Genomic DNA, 22151 nt, shown 5'->3' with positions numbered 1-22151 from the left:
TAACAAATATACTTAGTGGTAAAATACTGGAATTCACTTTAAAGTCAAGTAGAAGACACAGATGCTCACTGTTACCATTGCTGTCGAGTATTTAATTACTAATTCATCTAATTATTAAGAACAGACACTTCTAGAATCTAAAGATCAAAATCTAGTAGAGAAGAAGATAATAAATAAGCAATAAGAATGGAAATAAGTGCTATGAAGAAAACTAAGGCAGTGTAAGAGGACAGAATGTGACAAGGAAGACTTTTCTTAAGTGATAACATTTAAACAGAAGCCCAAATGAAATGAAGCAGTGAACCATGTGGATATCTGTAGAAAGAACATTCTAGGCAGGGAGAACAACAAAGTAGAAATGATCTGAGGTAGGACCATATTTGGCCTTTTAGAGGAATGGCAAGAGAGTGAAATGGTAGAGGGGGAGAATAATTATAGGGGAGATGACATGTGGCCATGTAAGGTATGGTAAGGATTTGGGATTTTATTCTGAGTGGGATGGGAAGTCATTGGAGGTTTTTGAGTTAAGAAATAGAATGATCTGACTACCTTTTAAAAGGATCAGAGCTGCTATGTAGAGAATAGACTAGACAATAGTGGAGGTGGAGTGAAAAGCAAATGAGTTAGAAAGGTATGGTGATAGTAAAGGTGAGAGATGATATGGCTTATATTAGAGAGGAGGCAATAAATGTGATGAAAAGTGGTTGGATTCTGATATAAAACGTGGTTGTAAAGTTTGGAAACTTAGGTCATTTTATCTTACATATATATTAATGTACTATGAATAAGCTATTCTGTATTCACCAAGTTTCCAGTCTTAGTGATTACCCTGTATTGCTACATTAGAGACAATGAAATGTGTTAATGGATTAGCTGGGAAGTTTGAGCAAAGAGAGGAATCAAAGATGAGTCCAACACTATTAACCTGAACAACTTGACAAGCAGAGCTTCCATTTACCAAGGGAGAAAGGTTAGGAGAAGAGCAGATATGACTGGGAAATCGACAGTTTTGTTTTGGACATGTAAAGTTTGGGACATCTGTCTCTTGAGAGAAGATGTCGAGTGGCATTTTGATATTGAATCTGGAGTTTAAGAGAAAATCAGTCCTAAAAATTTGGGAGTCATTATATTATTACCTATCTAGGAATTTCCTAGCTCAAAATAAAAAGTAGAAAATTTGAAGAGGAAGAAATAAAAATTGTTGCTATTCCCAGATTAAACATGGTACACTGTTAAGAGCACAGGCTTAAGAGCCACAGTGCCTGGTTTGGTATCCCAGTTTTATAGTTTCCTAGTGTGTGATTTTTACTTATTATTTCTCTTTTAACCTGGAAAATAGGAATAGTACCTACTCCCACGGGATTGTTATGAGGATTAAATTAGTTAATCCATATAAAGTACTTAGAATACCACTTATCACCTAGTAAGGGCTCAATAAGCATTAGCTGTCATCATTATTATCATTATAGTCACTATCATTATCATTATTATCATTATTAGATTACATAAAAAATCCCAAAGGTTATACAGAAAACTATTAAAATGTTAAATAATTTAGTAAGGTTGCCAGATATAATACCAGAATGTAAAACTCAATAAAGTTCCTAGACACCAGCAACTTTCAGAAAATTTAGTGTCTAAGAACGGCATTATAGTATCAACAAAATTTGTAAATATCTGGAAATCTAACAAAAAATTTGCATGTCCTTTATTATGAAAATTCAAATACTTTTTGAGAGACATAAAAGAAGACCTGAATAAATTAAAAGAGATCTCGTATTTTTAAACAGGGAGAGTCAATGTCAGGAAAATAACAGGTATTCCCAGATTAATCTGTAAGTTTAATGTCTTTTCAACTAAAATTCCAACAGGATCTTTTATAGAGGCTAACAGGCCGATCCTGAAATTCACATAAAAGAATGGAGGGCCAAGAATGGCCTAGATAATTCTAAAGATCAAAATGGAAGGGGACTCACCCTATCAGAGCTGTTATAAATAAAACATTGTAATAGATATAGACAGACAGACTAATTGAACCAATAAGAAGCATCCAAGAATAGCCCCAAATAATACTTAGGACAGGAGTTTCCAACTGCCCGGGCCACAGACGTTACTGGTTAGGAACCAGGCCACACAGCAGGAGTTGAGCAGTGAGCCAGGGAGCGAAGCTTCATCTGAACATGCAGCCACTCTCCAGCGCTAGCATCACTGCCTCAGCTCCACTTCAGATCATCAGGCATTAGATTCTCAGGAGCACCGGTCCCTGGTGCCAAAAAAGTTGAGGACTGCTGATAGGAGATTTATAGATAAAAAGGAAAGAATGGACAGTTCAAAAAGTGACACTTGGAACATTGCACTATCTGTATAGAAAAATGTTAAATTAGATCTTTACCTTATGTTGTACAAAAATATAAAATGCCTGATGGAATAAAAACCTTAATGTGAAAAGCAAAAAACTTGAAACTCTTAGAAGTTGTATATATAAATAACATATTCTCTTTTGTTTTATTACAGTGTATGCTAGCCTAAATTTTGGCAGTAAGACACAACAAACATGTGGTCAAACAGAACGTACTTCATCATACTCTGGTCCAAATCCAAGTTCAGGAGCCTTCATCCTTCCATCCTATCCTCTCTCATCACCTCGAACTAGCCCAAAGCACACATCTCTTACTATATCTCCAAAGAAGTCTCAAGATAATTCTGTTAATTTCTCAAGTTCCTGGCCTCTTAAAAGCTTTGAAGGATTATCGAAGCCAAGTCCCCAGATAAAGCTTGTCAGCCAAAAATCTTCTTGCCCTACAGGAAGAAATGATGGTAAAAATTAATACTTTGTTCAAGTTTATTTATATGTTTGAATTATTGTTTTGAAGTTAGGGTTAGATCTTTAAAACCTAGTAAATTGCATTTTATCTTTGTCCATTAGTCATTTTTTTCCCCTAATATTGCCACTTCAGAATTGTTTTTGGGAACTAGGCAAATAATAATGACTTATAATGGACATGAACACTGTAAACAGCCTGAGAGCCTACTAACAAATTTTAGCTTTACAGATATAAAATATTATTTACATATTTACTATAATTAATGTTTAGTATTTATTCAACATTTATTGAATGTTAAGTTTATGTTAAAATTATTTTGATGAGTTTTCTATTATTTGTTTTTAACTAAAATAGTCTTAGTAATAGCGTACTCCAAAATCATGAAATTAATATATAAGTTTATTCAAGACAGATTCAGTCTCAAAATAAAAAGTCTGTTAAAGGCAACCCCTATGTCCCATATGCTTTTCTATCCCCAGCCTCTAATGTAAGATGTTCTACCTTTAAACTACCCCACAACACTAATGTTCTGGTTTATAACCATAAGGTCACTTTAATGCATAGTCAGTCAATTTTGTTACTTTCCGTTAGCACACATTCCTTTCTGTTAATTTGTTTCTATATTTCCCTTTCCTACAAGATCAAATATTGTATTGAAAATCGAAACATTATTATTGTTTTCTCCAGTGACCAGTATTACTGCTTTGCATATAGTAATGTAATTAAAGTAGCCCTTGTCACTTACTATGGACTTTACCATACAAATATTAGGCATGGTGATATGTATGAAGGTAGAAATTTAAGTTTGTATAAAATATTTTTATTTAATATGAAAGGATTTGACATGGCTCATTTCTGCTATATTTGTTTAGGGGACATTGATACTTTTATCTCATTTTTAGTAGTAATCTTTATTTCTGAAAAAAGATCATATATTTTTTAATTTAAAAACACTGTTCCAAACACTTGTGATTAAGCTTCCACTTCTCTGAAATTAAAAAAAAAAAAGAAAAAAGTAAAATATGTATTTTTCATACAGGAGAAAATTCTCAAGAAAAACCTCCAGTTCAGCTTACGCCTGCCTTGGCAAGATCACCGTCTTCCCGACGAGGCCTGAATGGGACCAAACCTGTACCTCCCATACCAAGGGGAATAAGCCTTTTGCCTGATAAAGCTGATTTAAGCACAATGGGACCCAAAAAGAAAGAGCCTGATGATATTTGGAAGAGTGAAAAAGATAGTCTTACAATTGTTCTTTCAGAATTAAATATCAGGGATAAAGATTTAGATCAAGAAGAGGTTAGAACCAAATACCATTTTTAATAATTTTAAAATGCTTGTAATTTTCTATAGTAGTTATTTAAGGAAGAATCAAGTACTTTTACATTTATATAACATGTCTTTTTATTTATAACATTATATAACATGTTTTCTTATTTATAAAAAATATTTCACATTTATTATAGAAAATATGAAAACTAGTGAAGTACTAGGAAGAAAATTCATCACATGAAATCCTACTACCAGAGACAACTTATTAACATTCTAATGTGTTTCCTTCAAGTATTTCTTCTATGTATATATCGTTCATTTTTTAATTAAAAGTATTTAAGTATTTTAATTATTTTAAAATATTTTAATTATTTTAAATTATTTTAATTAAAAGTATTTAAATAAAAGAATAATATAGGAATATACTCCTGTACCAACCTCTCCCAGATGAACAATTTGTCATATATTTTCTGTTTTTTAAATAAATGAAACATAATATAGTTCCCTCCCCATTCTTGAGCATGTCGATTGTGCATATATGCAAGTTTACTTATCTTTATGGAATTGAGATCATATTGGATATTCATTTTTGAATACTAGGTCACTCCATTTATACTTATAAAAATGTATTGCCAATATGATAACTGTCCATATTACTTATGCCAGAGAAGGAATGTGGCCGCTATGTTACTTTGGCTTTAGAGCACTATTTTCTTGATGCTTCTTTTTTATCATTTCAGTTTGCCTGATGTCAGGTTGAAAAAAATGTTTAACATTAAATATATAAACTGAAGGACTCAATGTTAGTATTTTGTGGTCTTGTTTTAACTAATTTTTAAGATGTTAGCATCATGTACAGATCATTTACTCAATAAAACAAATATTAATGCATGTTCATTTTAAAAGCATTTCTTTAACATTAAACATTTGTAAACCAATAAAGTACCAAAATTAGCTCTTAATGAATTGGTCATTCCAAATTATAACTGCTTGTAAAAATCTTTCCCTTTTTTTTTTTTTTTGTAATTGTATTTCAGTGGTACTCAGAAGGGAATTATTTAGAGGAGAGAAACTTACAGAAGATGCATTTCCTACATAGCTCATTAATTTCATCTGATTACATATATTTTACATTATTATGATCACTTAAAAATAACCCTTTTTCTTTTAGTGGATAATTGAAAGGGTAATTTCTTTTATGTAATTATTAGTAAGTATTCTAGTAATTGACCCCCTCCTAGGATATTGACCCCTCCTAGGATTGACTCCTATAGGGAAGTGCCTATACTATTGAATCAACCATTATAATTGCTATAATCAAAATGTAAACAAAACATAGTTTATGTAAGTTTCTGTATCCTTTAATTTGTTCATATTTCTATTCACAACCTTAATATATTTGATTGAGTTTATACTCTGCGTTTCTAGAAATACTTGGCTTCAGAAGTTACATAAAATGATCTATTATTCTCTCAACTCTAATACTGGCAAATTGGATATGAACTTTAAATAGAAAACTGATTACTCTTTGCTAACCTTCTCATAGAACTTCTAAATAGCCACATAAACAAACGGGTGACCTATGATTAGTTGGACCTCTGTGACTTTAACTCACTGCTGTCTTACCATTTGATTCAATGATTCATTTATTAATTAAATTATTGCAGTATATTAGTCATTGTGCCCAGTGGTGGAAATACCGTGGTGAATAATAGCTTGAGATTCTTCCTCTTAAGGGGTTTACAACCTAGCGGTTTGTTTATAAATACCTAAGTAATGAAATCTGTATTTATACTATGTACAAATACATTAACATTTATCTTATTAGTACTGGACTGAAGACTGGCTAGTTAGATATAGTTAATGGGTTTTAAAATTTAAAGATAAACTTTACTAATATAATTATCTTTTAAAGTTCATTGTTTTTATTTTTTCTTAGATGCACAGCTCTCTTAGGTCCCTTCGTAACAGTGCAGCTAAGAAAAGAGCAAAACTGAGTGGCAGTACTTCTGATCTTGAAAGCCCTGATTCTGCAATTAAGCTTGACTTGACTATGGACTCCCCATCTCGATCTTCCTCTCCGAACATCAGCTCTTACAGTGAAAGTGGAGTTTACAGCCAAGAGTCATTGACTTCTTCTCTGTCTACAACTCCCCAGGGGAAGAGAATAATGTATTTTATTTTTTCACATGTTAAATTAATGCTATTTTGTAATTTGTAGCCTGAAGCCCTACTATCACAGTTGAAAACAAAACAAAACCTTTAAAACAATTTATTTTCTAGTTTGTTAAATGTTGAAGTACATTTAAAAGGCAGTGGAAAAGTTTACATATATTACCATGTTTGGCTTTGGTTTTGGTTATGGGGGTGGAGAGAGAAAACACAACCCCAACTGTAATCTAGAGCACCTAAACTAATATATATAGTCTATTCCCCAAGCCCCAGTTGTTCTTTTGCCTAAGATTTATTCTAATATTCCTTTAGCTCTTTTCTGGATCATTGACTCTGGCAGTTGACCTATAGCTGATTTTATTGCTTTAGTTTAAAACTCATCACCGATTTTCTCTAAGTTATGGATAAACTCCACCTGTTACCCTACTATTGTTTATATTTTGTTATTCCATTATTTTGTAGAAACTTAGGACTCCATGCCATACCTTTCACAGCCCTCTTAAGAGTCTCTTTACATCAGGAGTGCTGGAATTAGAGTCCTGGACACCGATACTGACAGAATATTTTCCAGCATAGCAATTTGATAAACTTTTCCAGATTACCTCAATAAACTCTTACATCTTTAAGCAATGATTCCCACCTTGATTTCTGGGAATCTCTGTGACCCTATCTGAGGATTTTAGGGAATCCTTTCTTTATTTTAGACAAAATTAAAGAGTAGAATTGCTAGGTCATAGGGTAGATGTATATTTAACTTTTTTAAATAACTGCTAAACAGTTTTCCAAGATGCTTGTGTAATTTTACACTACTAGTAGCAATGTATGAGAGTTCCAGTTGTTTCACAAACTTATTAACACTGGGTGTTGTCAATCTTTTTTATTTTCCTTTGATTTTGTCAACTATGTTTTAATACAACTGTTTGAAATGAATATTTAAAATTTTTAAGTGAATTAGAACCTCTAATAATTGAGGTAAAAAGAGATTGCATAATCAAAGGAGAGATGGTATTCCGTTAACTTTAATGAAAAAGGGTGTTTTATTTCAGCAGTTGATAGAATTAAATTGAATTTCTGTGTCCCGTTTTGAGTTTTTTCTCATCCTGTGATTTCTTTCATATTTTTAATATAAATATCAGTTTATTTTGCAGCTGGAATTTTTCTCTTACTAGAAATTAACTTTATTGTAATTACCTAGATAGACTAATGCAATAAATTTACAAAATGAATTTGGAATAGATATGTGGACTGGTAGAGTAACTATTTTTACATTAAGTTACCAGACATTTAAAATATATATATTTATCTTTTAAACCTAAAGTCCTTCCTTTATCTTCCATGAATGAGAAATTTTATATTTTATACTGCTACAGTTGCAAGGTCCTGTATGTAATTTGAGAAGAAAACTTCATTTGCTACTATAACATTTAGAATACACTCTTCCATATATTGTCTCATGGAGTTATCGCTTCAGATATTGAACTCTGTGAGAAAGGTGTTCAGTATATCCTCATTTATGGACAAAATTATCCTTAATGAATTTAGTATCTCTACATTTAAGTTTAATAGCTTTAGAGCAATTATTCTCAACCAGCCTTGCATCCTGACTTAAGTATCATGGCCAAAGAAAGCCAGCACTACCTCACGCAGGACTTTCATCCTTAAGTGGGTTGGGGAGGAAAAATTGCTGAGAACCACTCTTCTAGAAACTAGGTATTTTCTTTCATCCAAGTCAAATACACTTAGTATAAATGTAAATTTACAATAATCTAGAGAAATTAGTCTTAAAAGCTTTAACATTGATTTCTCACTAGGCCAGTTAACAAATATGCTACCCAATTACTAAGAATTGTACTTTTTTTGTAAAATCTCTTCTTTATAATGTCTATCATTGGAACTGACATTATAACACTTACTGATTTAAAAGGGTTTTTTTTTTTCATAGTAATATTTAACATTCTTCACTTTGCTTTCTTTGTGAAACAAGGCCTGTAAGACCTTTTTAAAGGCAGGAGAGTGCAGTAAATGATAGTCCAAGAAAAAAGCAGCATTTACTAAACTCACTTGCTTCTGACCTTATTTATAATGTAGTTAAGTCTCTTTTTATATTACAGGTAAATAGTATATTTTTATATGAAGGTAGTATATTAGATAATTAGAATCATTTGGTTTAGTTTTGGAATATATTTTCTTTGGATTAGTTGTGTTTTTTTGACCCAGCAAAAGATTATATGGCACAAGTTGGAGAGTTTTCGATTCCTTTGTCAATCTTCCTATGAATAATTTAGAATTGACCTTATGTTAAAAAGGTTGGAAATTCAAAAGGTGAAAAAATATTCTTATCCTTAGTTTTTCATACTTGTTGCTGCATAAGTTTAGTGAGTTAATAAAAAATATATAGAATGTTTGATATGAATGTTGAAGCACTCTAGATCTTAAATGTTTATTGAAATTACTTTGTTTCGTTGTAGGTCAGACATATTTCCAACATTTGGATCCAAACTTTGTCCAACAAGACATTCTTCCGCAAAGAATAAAATCTCTCAGATAGCTGAACAAAGCCCCAGGACAGGTATTCTATGACTATAAATATAACATAGAAAATATGATTTTTAAATTGTGTCAAAAATGATAACAGATGCATTTCAGAGTTAGAAATTTTGTAGTTACCAGTTAAGACTAATCATTTATTTTCTTGAAAGAACATTTTGGCAAGAATAAATGCTATATTCTTAGAAGAAAAAATATTTACCTAAATAATTGAACTCCCTGTAAGCCCATAGGTATACCTATGCCTCACTCCCATGTCTAGACATTTAGACTTAATTGATATGGAATAAGACCTGGCCATCGGAATTCTAAAGGCTCTCCAGATGACCCTAATAAGCAGCTTAGTCTGAGACCCATTGGGCGTCACAAAAGATAATTTCTTTAAAAAATATTTAGTAGTTAAGTGCATGTGTATCTTGTGTTAAAAATTTTGTGAACCTGGAAATCTAATTGATAACATCACTTTTCACAAAAATAATTTATTAGTAATCAAAAATATTTGGAATCTGATCTGTTAGGGGTGGGAACTGCATGTGATTCTCTATAATTAGTAAAACTATTGAATTATGAATGAATTGTAACAAATTGGGTTATGATATTTATTTTTATATGATCTCAGTGTAAAAGTTCTAACAACTTTAAAGCTACCTTACCTTACATCAGAATTACCTTCCTTAAAAACTATGTATGTATCTAATTATTTGCTAAAATTTTTAATTTCTTGCTCCTAAATACATCTTAAATTTATCTTATTTTATCTCCCACTATCTTATTCATATCCTACCTATTTAGCCTCTTAAGATTTCTCTCCAGCTTCAGTCCCATTCCCTATAATGCTAATCTGACTAGATTGCCCAGCCTAAATTTATTCATGGCATTCTTCCATGATCTGGTTCCACCTACCTCGCCAGCTTAATTTTTCACTACCCTCTTTGTATCTTGTGCTCCAGTTAAATCAGACTACATTCATTACCATTTTCTATTTCTTTGCAATGGCACATACTATTTCTTCTAGATGAACTTTGGAATTCACAACACACCCCATTCAGCTGTGAAAACAGCTCAATTGCTTTCTCTGGGAAGACTTCCCTTATTCATAAACAAAATTAATTATTCTTTTGTAAAATCATATCTTACACTGACATTTTTTCTCCTTCTCATGATCAGACTCTGAGCTTTCTGAAGATTATTTTATTTCACTAATTTGCTCTATACAATAGCATGCATAAACTCATAATTACTACACAAACATCACTGCTAACAACAGACTTGTAAAAGAAATTTGAGAGTTTTTTGCAGTAATTTTTGTCCTGCAAAAATTACCAAGAGTGAATAGTCAGAGAACTGAGTTAAAAATTTACTTGTATTCTCCTTCTTCTGTAGTTGCCTTATCAGTTTGCTATGTCTTTAGGTTCATTTGTTTCTATGGGTTTCCAGTTTTAGAGTATGCCATTTATCATATTTGACTTATTTTTTAAATGTTAAGCTTTTACATGCTCAAAAGATAATCTATATGAAAAAATGTAATTAGAGATTTCTTATTCTCATTCACATCCCTCTCACTTATTTCTCATCCACCAGCCTCTAGGCTAATAGTTCTTTTTATTAGTTTCTGGTTTATCTTCGTGTGTGTGTGTGTGTGTGTGTGCGTTTGTGTAAATGTATGTATGTGTGTGTATATATTTAACTTTCTTTTGTCACAAAAGGTAGTATACTACATATACTTCTTTGTATTTTGCTTTCTTTAACTTAAAATATATCTTGAAACTCACTCTATATTATTTTATAATATTTTCCTGCTTATGGCTGCATAATACATTATGTAGCTATACTATAGTTTATTTAACTTGCCTGTAGATGGGCACTTAGGTATTTATTTATTGCAATCACAAATAATGCGGCAGTAAATAACCTTGGGCATACGTTTGTGTAGATGTATATTTTAGGGCTAGTTTCTAGAAGTGAGATTTCTCAGTCCCGGGCTAAATTATAGTTTTCTTAGCTGTTCACAAACTCCCCTCCCTAGAGGTTCTACCATTTTGGATTCCCATCAGCAATGTATACAAGTGCCTGCTTCCCTCAGTCTTGCCAGAAGTGTGCATGGTCAAACTTTTGAGGTTTTGCCAACATAATAAGTGAGAGATGGTATCCCAGTGTAGTTTTAATCTGTATTTATGAGTGAAGTTGAGCACCTTTTCATACATTAACTACATTTGGTATGTTGTTTTCTGTGAACTGTTTATGTTTTGTCCATTTTTCTATTTGATTTTTGATCTTTTCTGTTTTTGAGTACACCGACATCTTTATACTGGTATCTGTTTTACTTTTTTGGACACTCAGATTCTTGATCCCCAGAGATTATTTACCTCTGATTGCCTATCAAGATTCTATCATAATCATGAGTGCCCAACTCAGCCATGTGTGCTTTGTATACTGGCTTCCACAAAGGTAGTATTCAACAAAGAGATATTATTCTACCAGGTGCAGGAAGACAGTGTATATGTGTTTTGGAGTCAGTTTTCCCAACACCATTCTATCTGAAAGACTCCAGATAGAATATTACTCTACCAGGTGCAGGAAGACAGTGGTATGTGTTTTGGAGTCAGTTTTCCCAACACCATTCTATCTAATAGACTCTAGATAGAATTCCAATTTGACATTTAATAACCATATTCATGAGCTATACAAGTTACTTAACTGCTTTGAAACTCACTTTCCTCATTTGATAATGTAAACTTTGAGAAGAATAGTAAAGATTTAGGTGTATAACATACATCAAGCATCTGGTGTGTGGTAGACACTTTGTATTTATTCCCGTAAAGTAGAAGACACAAAGAAATATATAAACTTATTCTTTAATCCTTTTTTAAGGCTTATCATCCTAATAAATTACTTATAACTTTACAAATATTTATATAAGGTTGACGAGACATGCTAGTGCTAGATTGTATCTAGTTTATAAAAATGGAGTCCTCTTTCTAAAGAATATCTTTGCAATTATGAAAAAATAGACTAAGAAAACATAGATTTGAGTTTACCTCTGACTCTAGTTGTATGACCTTCTAAGTCATTTAGGTTTTGTTAGATAGCTCTTAAAACAGTACATACTTCTTTCTATATGCAATATTCGTTGTTTCCCCAAATTGTTTAATATCCAGAGATTCTCAAACTTGCCTAATCCTAGGAATCACCAGGGATTCATGTAACACAGATTCTGGGCCCTCATTAATACTTAATGAATCAATCTTCAGAGTTAGAAATCTGTATTTTTAACAAGTAACTTAAGTATTTCTAGGATCAAGATTTGAAAACACTGTTATTGAAATCACTGTAAGATAGACTTGGTTAAATGTAGTACACTCTCAAAATGTAAAGTTGCGAATGGTTTATGGTTTTACGAATGGGTTTATATTTTTTATGTAGGATGGGATTTATTTTATTTTCAGTAAGCGAATGATCCCTACAAATTTATTTCATGAGTAAAATATAAAAATGATAATGCTCAGAATAAAGACTATCTGAAGGCAAAAACAAAAATAATTATATAAAAAATATAAATTAATCTCTTTACAATGGCATTTTCAATAAACATTTCCACATATATTTCACCACTATTATGCCATATTGTGCTAAATTTCCTGAATGATGTTATAGTAAACCTTTTTCCTGTGGCAATAGATTACTAGCACCTATTTTTCTTTTTTTTAAATTGTGGTGTAATTGATATACAACATTATGTTAGTTTCAGATGTACAACATAATGAATCAATATTTGTATATATTGTGAAATGATCATCACAACAAGTGTAGTTAACATCTGTCACCACAGTTACAGATTTTTTTTTTATTCTGATGAGAACTTTTAAGAACTACTCTTTTAGCAACTTTCAAACATGCAGTACAATGTTATTAACTATAGTTGCCATGCTGTACATAACATCCTTATGACTTACTTATTTTATAATGGGAAGTTTGTACATTTGTCTCCCTTCACCCATTTGACCTACCCACCAATTTGTTCTCTGTATCTATGAGCCTTTTTTTTTTTTAAGATTTTACGTATAAGTGAGATCATATAACATTTGTCTTTTTCTGTCTTATTTCACTTAGCATAATGCCCTCAAGGTTTATCCATGTTGTCATAAATTTCAAGATTTTATTCCTTTTGATGGGTGAATAGTCTTTATATCACATCTTCTTTATTCATTCCTTTATAGATGGACATTTAAGTTGTTCCCATATCTTGGCTATTGTAAATAATGAGGGTGCAGATATCTTTTCAAGCTAGTGTTTTTGTTTTCTTTGGTATATACCCAGAAGTGAAATTGCTGGATCGTATAGTAGTTCTAGTTTTAATTTTTTGAGGAGCCGCCATGCTGTTTTCAATAGTGGCTGCACAAGTTTATGTTCCTACCTGGGTTCCCATTTCTCCACATCCTCACTAACATTTATTATTTCTTACCTTTTTGATAATAACCATTCTAACAGGAATAAGGTGATATCTCATTATGGTTTTGATTTTCATTTCTCTGATGATTAGTGGTGTTGAGCATCTTTTCATGTACCTGTTGGCCATCTTTATGTCTTCTTTGGAAAAATTTCTATTCAGATCTTCTGCCCATTTTTTAATTGGATTGTTTTTTTTTTCTTTTGCTATTGAGTTATGTGAGGTTTTAAAATATATCTTAGATAGTAACCCTTTCTCAGATACATGATTTGCAAATATTATCTCCCATTCTGTAGGTTAGCTTTTCATTTCATTGATAGTTTGCTGTGCAGAAGCTTTTTGGTTTGATGTAATCCCACTTATTTTCACTTTTGCTGGCTTTGCTTTTAATGTCAAGTCCAAAAAATCACTGCCAAGACTAATGTCAAGGAGTTTATCACCTAATTCATTTGAGTTAATTTTTGTGTATTTTTAAGATAATGGTTCAGCTTCAATTTTTTGCATGTGGAATTTCAGTTTTCCCAACACCATTTATTTTTTTTCCGGCTTTACAGAAATATTATAGACAATTAGTTTCTCGTGTTTACATTGTACAATTCAAGGAGGTTTTTTTTTTTTCCAGTTATAATTGGCATACAATAATATATTAGTTTCAGTTGTACAGCATAGTTATTAGAGATCTATATAGCTCACAAAACGATCACTCCACTAAATCTAGTCCCCATCTTCCCCCTACATATTATTAACTATTTTCCTTATGCTGCACTTTATATCTCCATGTCTATTTTGTAACTATCCATTTGTACTTCTTAATCCCTTTGCCCTTTTTTGCCATCCCCCTCAACTCTCCTTCCATTTAGTAGCCCTCAAAATATTCTCTGTATCCATGAGTTTATTTCCATTTTTGTTGTTGTTGTTTGCTTTGTTCTTTAGATTCCACACGTATGTGAAATCGTGATATTTCTCTTTATCTGACTAACTTCATTCAGTGCAAAACCTCCAGGTACATCAAGACAGTATCTTTTTACATCTTCTTCCTTTTGGTCTCTGTGTGTCTTTTAATCTGAAGTGAGTCTCTTAAAGGCAACATATGTAGGGGTCTTATTTTCTTATCCATTCAGCTACCCTATCTTTTAGTTGGAGCACTTAATTCTTTTCCATTCCTTTTTTAAAATTTATTTATTTAAATGCATTTTAAGTATACAGTATATTGGTTAGACATCTATATAGTTCATAAAATGATCCCCCCAATTGCTCCCTCCGTGCCCTGATCCTATACCTAGCCATTGTATTAATGCTAACTGCGTTCCCTATGCCATGTTCCCCATCCCTGTGACCATCCATCAGCTACTAATTTGTACTTCTTTAACCTTTCACCCCATTCTCCCAACGCCCCAATCCCCCCTCCCCTCTGTCCATCACCAAATTGTCCACTATATTCGTGAGTCTATTTTTGATTAGTTTGCTCTTTTTATTCCTTAGATTCCGTTTATATAAGTGAAATCATATGGTGTTTATCTTTCTCTGTCTGACTTAAGTACCTTCTAGGTCCATCAAAACAATATCTTTTTCTATTCCCTTCCTTTTAGTCTGTGTGTGTCTTTAAATCTGAAGTGAGTCTCTTGTCGGCAACATGTAGGGGCCTCGTTTCCTTTGCATTCATCCACTCTATCTTGTAGTTGGAGCACTTAATTCTTTTCCATTTGAGGTACTTATTGATAGGAATGTAGTTGTTACCATTCTTTATTCCTGTTTTTGATACATGTTTTTTCTTCTTAAGTCCCTTCAACATTTCCGATAATACTGGCTTGGTGGTGATAAACCCCTTCTCTGTCAGTCCATCTTGCACAGCAGAATCATTTTCCTGGAGCCCTAATTGGGCAGGAAGACGGAAGGCTTCATCATGTTAGACTATACAGGGCTGCTTGTCTCTTTATTCCTGTTTTTGATACATGTTTTTTTCTTCTTAAAGAAGTCCCTCCAACATTTCCAATAATACTGGCTTGGTGGTGATACATTCCTTTAGCTTCTTTTTGTCTGAGAAGCTCTTTATCTGTCCTTCAACTCTAAATAATAGCTTTGCCGGATAAAGAATTCTTGGTTGTAGATTCTGGGTCTTCATCACATCTAATATTTTGTGACAAGCCCTTCCGTCCTGCCTAGTTTCTTTTGGAAATCAGCTTCCAATGTTATGGATGCTCCTTTGTAGGTAACTAACTGCTTTTCTCTTGCTGCTTTTAAGATTCTCTCTTTGTAAAAACCTTTAGCATTTTAATTATAATGTGTCTTGTCGTGGTCCTCTTTGGGTTTCTCTTTCTTGGGATTCTTAGCTTCTTGTTGTTTTATGTCTATTTCCTTCACCAGATTAGAGAAGTTTTCCATCATTATTTCTTCAAATAGCTCTTCAACTTCTTGTTCTCTTTCAGGTACCCTTATGACCCAGATGATTTTACATTTAATTGTGTCCCATAGGCCCCTAAATTATTATAGTCTTGGCTTCTTTTTTCTTGCTGTTCTAATTGGATGTCCTTGACTTCCCCATCTTTTATATTGGTAGTTCAATTTTCTTCTTTATCTACTCTGTTGATTCCTTCTAATACTCTACATCTCAGATAATGTATTCTTCATTTCGGACTGGTTCCCTTTTATAATTTCCATTTCCATTTTTATGTTTTTTTATCTCTTTGTTAAAGTTCTCACTGAGTTCATCTACACTTTCCCTAAGTTCATTGAGCATCTTTATTAACCAGTATTTTGAACTCTGCATCTGTTAGATTGCTTGACTCCATTATTCCTGCATCTCTGTTCTGTTCTCTCACATTGCTTATGCTGCTTTATCTTTCCATTTTGGCTGCCTTTCTGTGACTGTTTCTAGGTACTAAGCCAACCTCCTAAGTCTCCTGGTCTTATTAGCTTAGCTTTGTGTAGTCAGTGTCCAGTGGCACAGTCCTTAGAGAGGGGTTCAGCAGCAGGCCAAGTTTAGCCCCAGCCTCTGCCCCTCCAGGGCTACCTGTTAAGATTCAGCAAGCAATCCACAGATGCTGTGCTTATAGTTTCCTCAAGAGGCCACACCAGAAACCGAGGCCAGCTGCCACCAGTGTGGGTCTTGGGGTTGGCTCAGTAAGGAGCACCGGACTCACCAAGGATACAACTGGATATGGCTTGGGTGGGGCAACAAGTTGAGGAGGTGGAATTTCAGGGTATCTTCTGGGCAGAGTGACCTCTGTTATTTAGTTCAATGACATTTCAGCTATGGAGGCACTGAGTCCACACACAGGGAGTGGGGAGGGCTCAATAGAGGAACAATGGATACCTCTATCACTTCTGCCTGGGTGAAAGTCTCACCTCTGGCCCTTGCTCAGTGTCCCTCTGTAAGTCCATGGTGCCCCCTGAGCAGCCGACCAGGCGCTGGTGCTCAGAGCGAGCAAGTCCATCACTATGAAAGTCCAGTTGCAGACACAGCCACTAAGAGGCATCTGCAGCTGCCAACTGCCACCGCTGCTGCTATGGCTCTGTCCCACTTAGCCGCTCAGAACCGGGCAGCCTTATGTCTTTGCCCCCTCCTACCTTCTACCATTGCAGATTGATTAATTATTCCTCTCCCTATTTGTGGTGTTTCTGTTCATCTAGATTCTAGTTGACTTTTCTTGCTGTTTGTTCCGTGTTTCTGACCCAACTTTGATGTCATCTATGCCATTTTTAGTTGCCTCTCGCAACACCATTTATTATAAAGACTGTACTTTTCCCATCGTATATTCTTGGTTCCTTTGTTGTAAATTAATTGACCATATATATGCATGGGTTTATTTCTGGTCTCTGTTCTATTTCATTGATCTATGTGTCTGTTTTTATGCCAATACCACACTGTTTTAATTACTCTAGCTTTGTAATATAGTTTGAAATCAGAGAGTGTGATGCTACAGATTTGTCAATTTTATTTAACTTTTTAAACAACCAGCTCTTAGTTTTAGTGATTAGTCTCATTTCCACTCAAACAGAAAACATTAAAGAAAAAGCATTTTCACTCAAATGAGGCTTACTTGTGAATTATCAAAACTAAGAAGAATTTAGAAAGATATCCATATTACTTCTGGAAGTTCTCAATCATTTTATCTCAGTTATTTTTAAAAATATTCTATGTGAACTGATTTAGTGCCCTTAACTGTGCGGTCCTCTCTAGCCCAGCTGCCACCAGCCATTTCTCGTCTTCATTATTCTGTTTTTTATTAAAATACCCACAATAATATTAAAAATAAATTATATTTTATTAATACTACTTAATGATTTACATAGGAGCTGTATATAAAAATGGATGGTGTCTCAAATATGTATTGCCTAGGATTTTCCATTTAGTAGACATTTTGTGGTTTTCTTAGCTGCAAAGTATTAGTATAGGGTGGTCAGTTTAAACACTCAAACATATAGATTAAACTTTTGGTATTAAAAGGAGGCCTGTATAACAGTTTGACTTGTTTTATTTTTAATTAGGAATGTAATATTTGGGTACTTGCAGTATGCTAGACAAACTATACGAAGCTCTTTACATGAAATTTTTTCATTTCATCCTCATAACAGTTCTGGAAGAGGTTCTACTATTATCCCTATTTTACAAATAAGGTTAAGTGTCTTGCCTAGGTTCTGTCAGTAATTTAAGTAGCAGGCTATGATTTAAAGCCAGGAAGCAAAATTCCAGAATTGAGCTCTTAGTTGCTATGTAGTTTACCGTCTCTCTAGCCAGACCAGTATAGACCCATTACATGAGAATGGGAGAAAAGAGAGAAATGAAGCATATATGCGTCTCTTAAGTCATAATTTAAAAATTCTAGATGAAAAATTTTTTCTTTTTACTGTGAAGGTTAAAATGTTATTTAAACATTAAATGCTTGTCATAGTTTTAAAATATATATATTATCTTAAACATTGAATTTTGCATTTCATTGTAATTTTAAAGCCTGTTTTATAAAATGTAGTATAGTTTATAATGAATATTTTTATCTGCTAGTAAAGTACAAAGTATAACAATTTCTACTGTTTTGTTACTGACATTTTAAAAAGGCTAGAAGATAGAATAGATTTATAGGGGAGATATGTACCTCTCTATAATATTACCTAAATCATTCAAATAAATATTTTTACGCATTTTATTTTATAGGCATTACAACATCCAATGTAAGCATAATTGGTCAACGTATGAACTATGGGTTTGGATGTGGTGATTTTGAAGATGATAGTCCACATGACATTTCACCTAGTGTTTTAAAAATACAAAATAAGGAGCAGCCAAGACATTTTAAGCATACAAAAGGTTAGTAAATTTCATGACAAGTTAATTTTTAAGACTAAATGACTTTAAATCAGAATCCTCTCCGAGCATACCAATAATGAAACAATAACTGAGACTTCTCAGTTTTGAGATTTTTCTTCTTACCCTTCTGCTGATATGTTGTTGCTTAAATAATTTCACCAAGTAGAACACACAGATTCATAATTTGGCTTATGGGCTTGCCTGAGGAGCCAGTGCAGAAAAGTGACTGCCCAACAGGTTAAAAGAAATTACAAGAATACTACTGCTCACCTCTTACCTCCCAGGGACACACACACACACACACACTACACACTTTTTTTATAAGACATTTTACTATAAAATGGAGTGGACAAATCATATGAGTAAATGACTCCCAAATGACTACTTAGGTTGTAACCATAGAGTAAAACTGGAAACAGGAATATAATTTCCCTGTGGTAGAACATGGGAAGGTTTCTTTGTTATCACTAGCTATCATTAACAATTTACATTCCTTTTTTTTTTTGGACTTAGTGGCAAGACACACATCTGTGACTGCTCTGTTCATTTGTTCTGTTACAGCTGCATTTTAAAAATTTTCCTTAGGTTAAAAAAGAAGTGATTTGTAAAGGGTATAAATATTTATAAAGACTAATTAGAAGTCACTTGTGTTTCAGTGCTGTAATCATCTAGCAAGTGTAAGGAACTGTTATTTTTTGTGCATAGCAACTGTGGTTGTAATAAGGTCAACTTCTGTTATTTTTGATCATCTTAAGCCATATATACAGGCAATCAGGCATTCTAGGAAATTTTTTTTTTTTTTGGTGGAAATAACTCATTAGGTAAGAGTGAACTTTATTAGAAACCTATCTTGTTTCGTTTGGTGGGTTTTTAAAAATAAATTTCTTAAAATTCAATTCCATAATATAATTCAATATCTATTCTTTGTGGAAGAGATCAGTTCATTGTTTTTCTAAAAGAGTGACAGAGTTTTTTCATATTTACTTATATATTTTATTTCTCATGTAAAGAAAATCAAGTACAAAATATACTTTTCTTCCTAAAGGTAACTCATACTCTAACATATAATTTTTAAATTTTCTTTTTTAAATTGTTTTGAAATAATTGCTGAATATATTAATTCACTGCTAGTCATATCCTTTTTTTGGACAGCAAAATCATAAAAAAAGAATATTTATATCTTTTGACCTGCAGTTAATTCTACTCTAGAAAATTCCTTCATGCGCAGATTCCAACTCTAAACCGAACACATAGTAGATGTGTTTGGTCAGCAAGAATAAATATGTTCAAAACCAAGCTTACCTTCCTTTGCAGACCTCTCCTTTTCCTTTCTTATTCATTTTTATTAGTGGCATCAGCATTTTCCCAGTTATGGAGACTTAAAACTGGAGAGTTGTCTTCTCCTTACCCTCCAAGTTCAGTCAGTGTGACCCATCCTACCAGTTCTCAGTTTAATTTGGGCCTTCATCACCACTTCCTTGGATAATTACAGGGGCCTTCTGATAAGACATCTTGCTTCTTATTTTCATCCCTTTTTAATACTCTTGCAGAATTGTCTTATATATAGTCATCCTCTCTTGCATACTTGAAATCTTCCATTACCCATTCTGTAGCTTAATTTTTCAGATCCTTAATAACCTTGCCTTAAGTTGCTTGTATTACTTCTTACTATACCTTTTTTCATGCCCTGTGCTCTAGCATTCTTAATACTAGTAGTTTTCTTAATTAGGATATATAATCTGCCTAGATGTCCTTTCTTAATCTTAATGAGTCCAGATCATGTTCCTTTTTTGAATACTGGCTTAAAAGCCATTTCTTTAGAAAACTTTTTTCACTTTTCTTGTCTGGAGTAGGATAAGATACTTAAAAGTAAAGGTGCTATTAGCTTTATATCCCTATTACGCTATGTATATAAAGGTGTTAAGTGCCACATGTTAAAGGAATGACGTGATAATGAGCCAACCAAAACTAATAGTGTGGTCTTCAGTGAAAGCACTCAAAAACTGCATTCTCAAATAATCAGGTTAAAGTAAACACTGAGTACAGTGGTGAAGGGAATGAAAATAATTCCATAAGAAATATTGGGAGTGAGTTGCATATGTGAGTGGATTCATTTTGCAAGAAACCTCAGACATTTTTAGGATTAGATATCAGAACCACCTCTTCTTTCCCATTCCTCTCCTCTCTGCTAGTTTTTATTTTTCTAATATAGTAACAATCTAGAGCCCTAATTAGTGACTTGAGAAAGTAATTAATGATAGATGCTTATAGTGTTAGCAAGCTAGATTCCATGAGTTAATATTTTCTCTTTATTTGACTGATTGGATGGAAATAACAAAGAGATTATATAAGAGTAGTTTATATGGAAAGGATCTTTTAAGCATATTTTTTCATTGTATTTTAGAATTGAGATTTGAGCAATATTTCTTTCAATATATCTTTGTTTAGAAGAAAATATAGAATAAAAAGGAAAAATAATATTAAAAATTATTAGTTATGTCAGCCTCTCTGATAAATGAAGTTAAATTACTTAAAGATAACATGTTCTTTATATAGTCCCTCTTGGGAGTAAATGTTGAGTGAATTGTTCAATTTACTGAAATTTGCTTCTCTTTGTCACTGAACACTTTTTGGAGCTTTCTTATGTTTCTATTAGTTGGTGTATACTGTAAAGATGCACATTAATTTTGATTATTCCAAACTATGCTTAAAGGAAAATATGTAAAATGATCACCTATATGGGTTTCTTTCTTTAATCTCTGCCATGTTCACACATAGACAAAACAAGTTATTAGCTTTAGCAAGTTAGCAAAATAATGTTTAATTTTTTATTGTTTTTAAATTAATTTTAAAATCAGTAGTTAACTGATTTTCTTTCACAGGCCCTAAATTAATTATATTTTGCTTTTCATTTTTTTCTGCCTTGTAACATTCATTTAACATAGATTTATTGAACACCTATTGTGTGCCAAGCAGTAGAAAAGAATGATAATCAAAACTAGGCATAGATTCTCTCCATAGAGCTTACAGTCTAGTAAGAAACAGAATAATTAAATAAATAATCATAGATTGAGGTAAAAGATAACCTAGAAAAGTACAGATTGCTGTGAGATTAACTTAATCTGTTTCCAGGATTTATAGGCTTTCCTTCATGGTTACTCTTTTGTTACTTGACTATCATGCTATGTTTATTTTCTTGTATATCTTTCCCATTCTTAACTCTGGCATGTGTAAACCTCTTAGGAGAAGGAAGGTTTCTTTTCTCTCTAGTGTCTAGTACATACTAGGTATTCTAGTTATAAATATTTGTTGAATAATGAATGTGTGAATAAATAAATTGCAAATTCTTCGTTTGAAATTATTTTTTAGTTTTAAGAGACCATATTATGATATCTTAAAATAATATATAATAAGTATTTTAAAATGTGTTTTCTTTTCCCTTAAGGATTTATAGGGTCATCATCAAATTTACAACAAATTTCCAGTTTTGACTTCACATCCATGAATACCTTATCAGAAGACTCAGTAGTAGTTGTTGGAAAAGGTATTTCAAAGTTATTTAGCTTTTTAATTGTATGTGTTC

At 32.6% G+C, this 22151-nt stretch overlaps 1 protein-coding gene across 3 annotated transcripts in view; it reads left to right on the top strand.

Moving 5' to 3' along the window:
• TOGARAM1 (TOG array regulator of axonemal microtubules 1) overlaps positions 1 to 22151 on the top strand; it is a 68584-nt gene that overhangs the window by 20134 nt on the left and 26299 nt on the right. For 2 of the 3 annotated variants that reach the window (XM_039856547.1, XM_039856549.1), the window contains exons 4-9: positions 2515 to 2817; positions 3865 to 4124; positions 6037 to 6269; positions 8738 to 8838; positions 18416 to 18568; positions 22014 to 22112. In XM_039856547.1, the coding sequence (XP_039712481.1) occupies positions 2515 to 2817; positions 3865 to 4124; positions 6037 to 6269; positions 8738 to 8838; positions 18416 to 18568; positions 22014 to 22112 (1149 nt within the window). The remainder of the gene's footprint in view (positions 1 to 2514; positions 2818 to 3864; positions 4125 to 6036; positions 6270 to 8737; positions 8839 to 18415; positions 18569 to 22013; positions 22113 to 22151) is intronic. The other variant, XM_039856548.1, reaches the window with a different exon arrangement.

The sequence above is a fragment of the Pteropus medius genome, unplaced genomic scaffold (genome assembly GCF_902729225.1).
Source record: "Pteropus medius unplaced genomic scaffold, Ma_sr-lr_union100, whole genome shotgun sequence".
Lineage (NCBI taxonomy): Eukaryota > Metazoa > Chordata > Mammalia > Chiroptera > Pteropodidae > Pteropus > Pteropus medius.
The sequence above is the reverse complement of the archived record's forward strand: the minus strand, read 5'-3'. Positions and strand labels throughout refer to the sequence as shown.